We start from the raw sequence: 11,310 nt of genomic DNA, 5'->3' as shown, positions 1-11,310 counted from the left end.
ACGCCAGTATTACTTTTGATAATACTTTGTTACTAACTTCAAGACTTTACATTATCACTGTTGTTTCTTTACTTTGTTCTATTTCTTTTTCGCTCTCAATAAAGAAGCCACTCAGTTGTAGTTGTTTAATTCAATAAAACATGTATGCTCATATAGTTTATTTAAATAATTGAAATACAACTAGATATTATGAATTGGATTATTGGTTTACATCTTTTCTTTATATAATATAAAAATATATGTTCATTTAAGTGAACATTTAAAGGCTTTTGTTTTTTTTTAAAAGAATTACATAATGATCCATTGACAAATCATCTAATTATACATTTATAGATGAAATCAGGCTTACAAGGTTACTTAAAACAACTAAGATTATGAATTGAATCAAATACTTATTATATCTGAATAGAGGTCTTAATCATATTGAAATGAATTCTTAATTATTGTTTGTTCCTAATCAGTATATTTTTTTTATTGCTCACAGTTTTATTGTTCATTGTTTTTACTTTCTGATCAATAATTCATTATATAAAACAAACAGTTTGGATTTTTATACACCAATGGTAAGCATCTGCATGAAACGTAAACATCGTTATTCTTCTCTTACTCATAATTATTATAGTGTGTTGATAATCATCGCTGAAAATCCATTAGTATTGTTATTAAGTAAAAACATACATTAGATTCACTCAGAGAGTGATTTTTCAAAAAATCTTTCGATTACTTCATATGAAAGCATGTGATATAGACATTGTAAATAAAAGTTCCTTTATTTTTCATATAGAGCTAAGTATATGGTCGAAATTAAACTTAATAACGAGAAAATATAAGAACCATTTATGTAAATGCTAGACTAGGTGGGTCATACAACTCGGAGCGCTTTCACTTCTCAGTAATACTGGATTGTTTTACATATAAAATATTCACTACATCGTTTCCTTAAAGAATGGTTTATATCTAAAAGATTCCATGAATTAATTCGATTGTTTTTAATATTAAATAAATATAAGCGGGATGGATCGTGGCTAGCAGTTCAATCTAGGTCGTGGATTTTACCCTATTTTTAATTAATCAACTGAATGTAACTACACCCTAAAGTTGATGTTCATCCTGGGACTCGAACCTAGTACCGTTTGTTTTTAATCTCATCGAGTTATCTACTTGGTTATTGAGTCGGAATAATCACTGGCTTGTGCAATAAACTGAGGTTTGATTTGTTTTTCTTGATTGTTTGAATCTTTCCATTGACGTTGAGAACTTCAAGTGATCAGTCTTATTTGGCATATGTGAATCCTGTACGAACTACATCTATATTGTCATTAAACCACAGGGATTATAGGTATAGATGGGTGGTGGCTAGCCGTGAAATACACAACGCGCATTTTGTATCATTTGGGACTGGCCATATAGATGTACCTACATGTGACACCTAGATTTTCACAGAAAAACATCTTCATAATTATCAAATTAGGATATGCCACTTAAATACCTCTCATATTATCCTCTCTGGGGCTTAACATTGTTCATTAAAATATCTAATTCGTAATCATACCGAAAGTATGAACTGAAATAATAATTAGCTTAACAATATCAAATTATTTCTGTAAACGTCAGAGTGAACATTATACTTAACGTCTATTTTTGCCAGTGTTTATTCAATATTTTAGCTCCTATTTGAACTATGCCAAAACAGAATCAGTTGTTCATAATCCATATTGTTTTATTGACACTTGAATAAAGTTGACTACTGATCAATAAAATCAAATGACCTAAATACATAAAAACATCACTTACGTTCAAAGTCTTCATATATAAGTAAATTCCTGTAGATTTTCAAAGATTTTAATTCAGCACCTATCATTGACAACTGACTGTCAAAACAGTAAATCAATTTATAGATTCGAACTTTTAAGAATAATAGCACGATAGATATATCTCATTATTTGTTTATTATCATGGCCTATACCTAATAAAAGTGAGATCATACAAGGTCTTAAGTAAAAGCGTAGAAATTGAAAATTAAGCAACTAATTTCAGTCACTTTCTGTTGACTATATTACACAATACATTTTATCTGTTATTCATGTTGAGGGAGAATGAGCGAAGATGTCAGTAGTTTACTTTCAGACATCCAGTTATGTTTAATTTACTGTTAATTGAGATAAAATAGTGTCTGTTACACAAATCCAAATAACTTCACTCTTACTTTGAATGTATTAAGTTCTATGAGTTTTTATATTCATTCATAAGTGAATTACAACCAGTTTTCTGTTTGGCGAAGTTCATTAAAACAGAACTATTAATTACTGATTCATGGACGATTATTTTGGATAAGGTAATTCATTACACGAAGCTCAGTATCTAAACACGTATTCACTTATTAATGCATTAACAGGTTCAACAAACATTATTGTCCTATTAATGCTGTTCATGATAATTTGGAAGAAATGTCATTTTTCAGTTATTTTGTTAATGAATTTCCAGTAGTATTTTGTTCACCCTCTTGATCGAATCATGGATGCTTCAATTAATAGATATATTAGCAACGTTGTGATAAGAATATTTATATTTATATGAATTCAGAAAAAATTTAAAAAACTTTTGTCCTTATATTTCCACAAAGAAGAATAAGTAAACTCGGTACCAACTAATTTCATTATGTAACCTTGGGCAATATCATGCCCCGAGATGCCCTAGTACGGCAGAGAACGGGAAGAGTCGGATCTCCCTCCCGAAATGCTCTCAAGTGGCCACGCGCATACAACCACTGCCAACGAAGTCCTACTTACTACCTTTTCGCGGCATTACTACTGTTTACGAAATTGAGAAGATGAAAAGCGAATGTCCGGCGCTTTAACCTGTTTGGTGGGCACGGAGAGTCTAGTTAGGTGAGTTGGAAAACCCTTATTTCAAACCAACAGTGCACGTAGACTCCAGGATCCTAAGGGAACAAATGGCGTATGAACCAATTATTGGTCACCGGCTCCTTACGTTGTTCTACTGCCTTGTGGATCAGATCTTTAGGTCAAAGACTCGGTGTGTGGCCCTCTACGAAAACCACCTTCTTCGGTTTAGGCACCCGAACAGTATCACAGTCCTCACATAAATCGAATGATTTACATGACGCATATCTGTTTGATGCGTTCTTGTACCGATGTTTGTGTTTAAATAAGAAACAAATAACTATATAAATATCATCTAGATTTGTAAAGAAGTATTGCATGATTCAAGTCTTATGATCTTTGGAATTTCATCATTTTAATACTTCTTTCTATATGAAATAAACCTGATGATCAGTTTTTCCATTATTTTCTTTATTTTATTATTAATTTGTAGTTCTTTTATTTAAAAATATTTTTTTCATAGCGTCTTCAGTTATTTATACAAAGGAACTTATAAAAATACTGTTCCTTAGAACCATCAATTAACATTTTGATGAAGGAAGGAAACCATTGGTTAATTCATAATCAATGTTTCCACGATCATATATTGTCCATAATATCGCAACTAACACCTATGAGTAGTATGTATAAAGTTACGTAAGATTAATTGATTTGATTCATAGGCAGCTTGTTCAAATTTTAGCGTCGATTTTACTACTGTCCAATTATTCTATGAATCAGATTTATGGAAATAAGTATGAACTAAAACTAACGTTGTTATCAAATAGGTGTCACAAGGCACTATTTTAAAGGCAAATATAATGAATTAAAACTTTGAAACTTTGAGTCTTAACCAAAGTCTAATACTAAATAATCAATAACGATAAGACTGGTCAAAGGTATCTTTTATTTTTACTCACTAAGATAGATTGTAATCCAGTACAAATCAACTTTACTTTTCTTTCGTGATGAATGAATCTGGGTGGCTTTGATAACAACATTTTATTTTTTAAGTGATTTTGGATTTTATATGTAAGTAGGCTACCAAATGTGTCTTCTAAACGCATATTTCTACAAACTAGTCATTTTAGAAAACACTATAAGCTAATAAAAAGTTATAACATATACGGAAAGAGTTACATAATGTGATCTTAGATGACGTTTGTTCACTACACTTCTTCATGCAATCAAAGCTATGATCAATGGAGTTCTGAAATAAGTGTTTATTTTGTTTAAATGTACGTTTCTTCAATGAGAAGACCTGGAACCAAGTTAGAAAAATCTTAATAGAATTATCAAGTGAATGTCATGGGTTGCATCAAATTATCTTCAATATGTACCAATAATTTACTTTGTTCTGCATGTTAAGTATAAACGTAATTCGCTTCATCAGAAAAGTTCACATCCGTTCATGCACTTAATGACTTACTTACTTACGCCGCTGTGGTGTTTGAATGGACTAATGATACCTTTGTACTGGTTGAATGTTTGATTTCGAATTCTAAATACAATACATTCGTTAGTGCCTGTGTCTTCTTAATTCAATTGCGTTAATCCTGGAATTCCTAATTCATACTATAATTAGAATACTATATTGGCGTCGTGATGGAACCTGCAATGGAAAAGTTGGATATTCATTCAACTTCGGAAGCATTTGAGGATTATTTGGGAAGGTTTGAAATCTGGAGCATGACTAAGAAAGATGTCAAAGGTGATAAAATTGTGGCACATTTTCTGACATTCATTGGGCGAGAAGCGTACAGCTTATTAAAAACTTTGGCATATCCAGAAAAACCTATCTCACTCCCTTATACAACTCTTAAAGAGCTATTGTTAAGTCATGTAAAATGCACCAGTTTTGAATGCCGTGAAAGGGCGAAGTTTCATAAGATGGTTCGTCAAAATGACCAAAAGGCTCGGGAATTCATCCTTGAATTACAGAAACAAGCTGCCAAGTGTAATTTCGGTGATCAACTTCATGTGCAACTGAGAAATCGATTAATTGCAGGAATTAACATACCGAGTTTGGAAAGAGAGCTGTTAAGAATGCCAAACTGTTCCTTTCAAGATGCTAGAACCGCATGTATTAACTACGAAGCAGTCAATGAACTTGATATCCAGTCGATGAAGATTTCTAATACTTTGCTTAGTCGTCGTGATGAACTACAATCTCAGGGTCAATCAAACTTGCGTTCATTTAACAGTGATTCCTATTCTCGTGTAAATATGAAAGGTGTTTCAACGAGGAATTACAAAGCAAATCACAAAGGTGAGATGAAGTTTGGTAAATGTTTATCATGTGAAAAGTTTCATGCTCGCAATTCATGTGTATTTCGTAATGCTAAATGTTTTAAATGTGGTAAGGTAGGACACATTCAGTCAGTATGCATTGCTACTGTCCATTTTGCTTCAAGCTGTACTAAATCTTGTAATTTAAATTTAAATAATTCGGATGTTTCTAATGATCATTTATCTTTATCAACGATTTCAAAAGACAGTGCAGAGTCATATGACAGTTCAGAGTTAGATGAAATCCAGAATTCTTGTGAGACAACAGTTCCTAATCAACCGACTTATCAGAATTCTCATGCTATTGTACCAGGTATGACTTTTCCTAATGATTCACATATTTCTAATGAAATTACTTGCAATATTGAGGAAAATATGTTAAATGAACCTAATCATGATCGGAAACCTGGTGTGGTTTGGATAGATGCTGGTTTTTCTAACGATCCTACGCTCTGCAATGACAGTCCTAATGAATTTCATGAGAATATTTCAGAAGAATCAAATCCTGATGTCATATCATATATTACCTGTCCTCATAATGCATTTGATCCTTGTGAAAAACCTGCTCAATGCGAAGCACGAGTACTAAGTGACCTCGAGTTTGATTACATATCGGATGATTTCATATCAACTGCTGTTTACCCTTATCACAAAAACAGTTCTAATGTTTACTCTAAACAATGTGAGAAATATGTTTTAAATGAAGCCACATTATTCATAACTTGGGGATATAAAGATCCAACATTATTTCGTGGGGGAGGATAGGATTGAAAAATCTATGGTTCAAATTCTAGATATTAATGATTTCAGTACAAAACCGATATGCTAATTGTATACAATTCCATGTGAGTCTGTTCCGATTTCGTTTGTTAATTCCAATACTAATGAGCACTTTCTAGATACTACAAAGTTTTTATCTTATACAATGTCGGACAGACTCAGGATGAACTTAACAAGAAGACGTACAACCGATTACAAACACTTATACTTCTATTTAAGCTGTGGCGGATGTGGTGTTTGAAAGGACTAATGATACCTTTGTACTGGTTGAATGTTTGATTTCGAATTCTAAATACAATACATTCGTTGGTGCCTGTGTCTTCTTAATTCAATTGCGTTAATCCTGGAATTCCTAATTCATACTATAATTAGAATACTATAGCCGCACACCAGCGTTTTCCAACCCACTCTGCCTTGGGCCTTCCTTTCCAGTTCTATCCAATTTTCGTCCATTTTTCTCATGTCTGTCTCCATTTTTCGACGTAATGTGTTATTTGGTCTTCCTCTTTTCCTTTGACATTGAGGATTCTTATTGAGGGCTTGTCTTGTGACGCAGTTGGATGCTTTCCTCAATGTCGTCCTATCCTATCTTCTTCCTAATTCCTTCCTCTGCTGGGATCTGGTTTGTTCTTCCCCACAGTACGTTGTTGCTAATAGTGTCTGGCCAACGCATTTGACGTATTTTGCGTAGACAACTGTTAATAAACACCTGTATTGTTTGGATAATGGCTTTCGTAGTTCTCCAGGTTTCTGCCCCATACAGTAGAATTGTCTTCACATTTGTATTGAAAATCCTGACCTTGGTGTTGGTTGACAGTTGCTTTGAGTTCCAGATGTTCTTCAGTTGTAAATATGCTGCTCTTGCTTTGCCGATCCTCGCCTTCACATCTGCATCAGATCCACTGTGTTCATCAATGATGCTGCCCAGATATGTAAAGGATTTTACATCTTCCAAATCTTCTCCGTCAATTGTGATTGGGTTGGTGCATGCTGTGTGGTATCGGAGGACCTTGCTTTTCCCTTTGTGTATATTGAGACCTACTGCTGCTGAGGCTGCTGCTACACTGTTCGTCTTCTCCTGCATTTGTTGTTGCGTTTGGGATAGAAGGGCCAGATCATCTGCGAAGTCTAGATCATTTAACTGCATCTTAGATGTCCATTGTATCCCACGCTTCCCTTCAGACGTTGACGTCTTCATGATCCAGTCGATCACCAGGAGAAAGAGAAAGGGTGAGAGTAAGCAACCTTGCCTAACACCGGTCTTCACTTTGAACGACTTTGTCAACTGTCCTCCATGCACGATTTTGCAGTGTAATCCATCATAGGAATTCCGTATGATATTGACTATTTCCGTAGGCACGCTGTAGTGTTGAAGAAGCCTCCATAGTATTGTCCTATCCACACTATCAAATGCTTTCTCGTAGTCAATGAAGTTGATGTAGAGTGATGAATTCCATTCAATTGATTGTTCCACAATTATCCGTAGAGTTGCGATTTGGTCTGTACACGACCGATCCTTACGAAATCCTGCCTGTTGGTCACGAAGTTGGGCGTCTACACAGTCCTTCATCATGTTTAACAATACCCTGTTGAAGAATTTTCCCGGTATTGAGAGAAGAGTGATGCCCCTGTAGTTATCACAGTTTCTGAGATCGCCTTTCTTTGGTATTTTGACCAGAAGTCCTTCTTTCCAGTCTGTTGGTACTTGTTCCTCATCCCAAATCCTATTGAAGAGAATGTGGGGTATCCTTGTAGTTACCGCTACGTCTGCTTTTAGTGCCTCTGCTGGGATGTTGTCCGGTCCTGCTGCTTTTCCACTCTTGATTTGTCTGATGGCCATGCTGATTTCTTCAATTGTTAGTGGGCCAACATTGATTGGGAGGTCCGTGGGTGCTGCTTCGATGTTGGGTGGGTTCAGTGGAGTTGGTCTATTCAAGAGTTCTTTGAAGTGTTCTACCCACCTGTTTTGTTGCTCTTCAATGTTGGTGATTACTTTGCCTTCTTTGATTTTCACTGGTCGTTCTGGTTTGCGGCGATTTCCAGCGAGTTCCTTTGTTGTATCGTACAATTGTCTCATGTTTCCTTCTCTTGCAGCCTTTTCCGCCGTCGTTGCTAAATCTTCCACATATTTACGTTTGTCAGTTCTGATGCTGATACACCAATACTAATCTCTGATGAATACATTAAGATAGTATAGGTAAAATAACTTTTAAAAAGTAATTTTAGTGACTGATATAAAGACTATGAAAGCTGTGTTTATCAAGGGTAAGTATGTAGTACAGTATTTTTGAGAAAAAGAACATGCTTGTAAGCCTAAAAATTGCTGAAACAATAATGCAAATTTTGAGAATTTCAATTAACAGGAAAGGATACTAGACGACTTATGAAATTTTGTTTGCATACATATCAAATCTACAAGGAAATTATTGTAATAACAATAAAAAATATTTTCTTCACTGAGGTACAGAAGGTGATGTTATTGAAATCGATAACTATTTGTGAGGAAACCTTAGTAACTAGGTGAAATAATGGATTTTTTCTAGACAATGTTTTCTTTTTAACCTTAAGGGTTCCTTTTAAATCACTTCCAATAAGCTCACTTGTACAGATGAATCAACATTTTTCACCATTTATTAACAATTAGCTAGTCATGTGGTTACGTTTCACCTTTATAACTTAAGTTCATTATCTACAAAAACACTGTCAGAATGAACTATTCATAAAATTCATAGTTGATTTATAAAAACAGCTTCAGTAAGACAAAAGTCAATATCACTGTCGCTCACCAATGACGATTCTTGTGACTTGTAGTTTATTGCAATGCCAATTCCTAGTGTAATTTTATGTTCAGTGATACCAGTTTAATATATATAATCAGACTTCATTGAAGTTTACCACTACTAACAGCCTAATTATTAAGTCACTTTTCAAAGGATCATTTTAGATGTTGATTTAAAAATGCATAAAATAGAAAGTTCTTCAGAAAGTTATAATAATTATCCAACAAAATTTAGAGAATATAGTCACTATAAGTATTAATTTATTCTGAAAGATTACAAAAGTGTGATTACGTAAATTCTAATTAATATTCCGTATCATTGGTTCAATGAAATCAGAATAAACGATAACTGAAAAATCAATGTTCAGAAAAGTTCGTTTCACAATAAATTGATTTAAAGAGAGCTCTACGACTAAACCATTCAGCTCAGAGAACAAAACTCCACAAGTTAAGTCCTAGTGTGGTGTGTGCTACTTATATTGACAAAAGTAGTATATGATGTTAGTTGAAAACAGAGGGTCTGGTAGCAGAGAGAAAAGAGGATCGAACAGTAAAGAATGGAAACAGAATGTTATTTATATGAAAATGCATGAACAATGAAGCCTGAGTTACGTTGAGACAATCAATGGACATTTTGCAAATTAAGCATTTACTTTATGATTGTTAGATTTTATTAACAAGTCCTGTAATTTTGTGTTAAATACATTTGATTGTCCCAACCCGTGTTCTGTTCACTACACCAGTATAAAACATATTCTTCCCTGGCCTTAGCACTTCTTTATTATTATTTGTAATGATAACTATTGATTAACTGACACTTCATTTACCTACTCATCGGAAGTACTATTTAAAGGTTTATTGATAAAAACTCCCTAACAGGCAATCGATTATTCAAGCTAAATTAACTATAATCATTAACACAAAATAAAAGAATAATATAATTGCATCCATTGAATATGTAACATTTTCTTCTTCAAATTAAGCAATCACTCAAAATTACATGATCACAATATACTGATTCATACAATCAATCTGTTAACATATGAGATGTTCAAATGTGTAACACACATACACCTTTAAATAAAATGAAGTGAAGATCAATGTGATATTATTTGAACCATTTAAGTAAGACAAGGAAACTCTAGATAAATCATTTATTTGAAATTTTTGGCAGAAACAATGTAGATTACAACAGAAGTTATTCAATAATAGCAATGGTTACAAGCTTATATCTACTAAAATTGCATTACTTTTCAAAAGTTTGTTACCTGCAATTGAATAATTTAACTTTCAAATCATATTTCTATTGTAATTTCAAATGATTGCTATTTTCAATTCTGATCACTTTTGTATTATAAATGAGAATGATAGAAATGATTTGTAGTTGAAGTGAATAATTTCGTTGTTAGTGAATCCTCTGTGCTAGATAGTTTGACTGTTTAGTATAATATTTCTCATAACTAGTACAATTTATTTTGTAGATAACGATAGATATGATTTCTTCCACTGGTTTGTCGTCTAAACTGCACAAAATCAAACAGTAATAATGTTGTTACCAATATATTAAAGAAATTCCAAGTTACAGAAGCATTAGTATCAGTTGTTCTCTTTCTGAACATGAAGCTGAAGAAGATATGTAAAGCTGTAGATGCGATAATTAAGCAGTTACAAGAAGATGGTTTATCTTAGATTTGTTAGCATGTTGCTAAAAGCCTTAGAACCAGAGAAAGAACAACTCAAATCATTGCAATTACCAAACATCTCTTGGATACACAACTTTAGGTGATTGATAAACAGTTAAACTCCAGTCTTCTGAAGTTTACTAAAGCTGTTGTTCAATATGTTCAAAAGGAGATGGTTACTAACCTCTCCTTTGGTGACAAATATTTCTTTCTTAAACTCTTTCCCGTATTCATTACACCACTGAGTTTTTATTTCGACTATCTTCCAGATTAGTAGTCTTATTTCATTGACTGAGCTTTACTCATTTTATTCTTATCAGAGTCTATTCATTACATAATTAATTGTTTGAACTGTTGTAGAATTTTCCTTTACATAAGTTAAATATTCTTATTATTCGGTCTGTTAAATTTGTTTACACCCTTGATATACTACATAACATAACATAACTTCCAACTAATTTCTTTCATGTAAGTAATTTAAACCCATTTCGTAATTATCTTTTAAATATTGTAGGCTGTAAGCAGCTGACGAGAACAAACGAAATAAAAGGACTTCATGCTGTTCTGCTGGAATCTTTGTCCTTACTCTTCCCAAATAATTATTAAATACTAAAAGTTTAGAAAATAACATAATTAACGAAACACAAAGTATGAAAGTGGAAAATTATTTGAGCCGCTGTAGGATGAGCCACTCTTCCCCAAAGAGTGCAAACTTGAATCTTTGAAGCTTCGAACTGGATATATTTTTGAGTTGTGCTCCCAATGAGCATGATCTCTTGACGGCGCAAATAATTTCGAAGGATATTTTTAGCATAGCAATGTGTTCAAAATTGATGAGATATTCCTGTAGTGATCTTTTAAATATTTTTTCCTCTTAAACAGCGCACTCTGTTGTACT

The 11,310-nt window shown here is 33.2% G+C and overlaps 1 protein-coding gene across 1 annotated transcript; it reads left to right on the top strand.

The window, feature by feature from the left end:
• Positions 1-3,825: 3,825 nt before the first annotated feature.
• On the top strand, positions 3,826-6,263 carry MS3_00004288 (uncharacterized protein). The gene has a single exon (XM_051212203.1). It carries the CDS (start codon positions 4,488-4,490, stop codon positions 5,934-5,936), a length of 1,449 nt encoding a protein of 482 aa, XP_051072355.1. The 5' UTR covers positions 3,826-4,487; the 3' UTR covers positions 5,937-6,263.
• Positions 6,264-11,310: the final 5,047 nt, after the last annotated feature.

The sequence above is a fragment of the Schistosoma haematobium genome, chromosome ZW, assembly GCF_000699445.3.
Source record: "Schistosoma haematobium chromosome ZW, whole genome shotgun sequence".
In the NCBI taxonomy this organism is placed as follows: Eukaryota; Metazoa; Platyhelminthes; class Trematoda; order Strigeidida; family Schistosomatidae; genus Schistosoma; species Schistosoma haematobium.
This window is presented reverse-complemented; position numbering and strand designations above follow the sequence as displayed.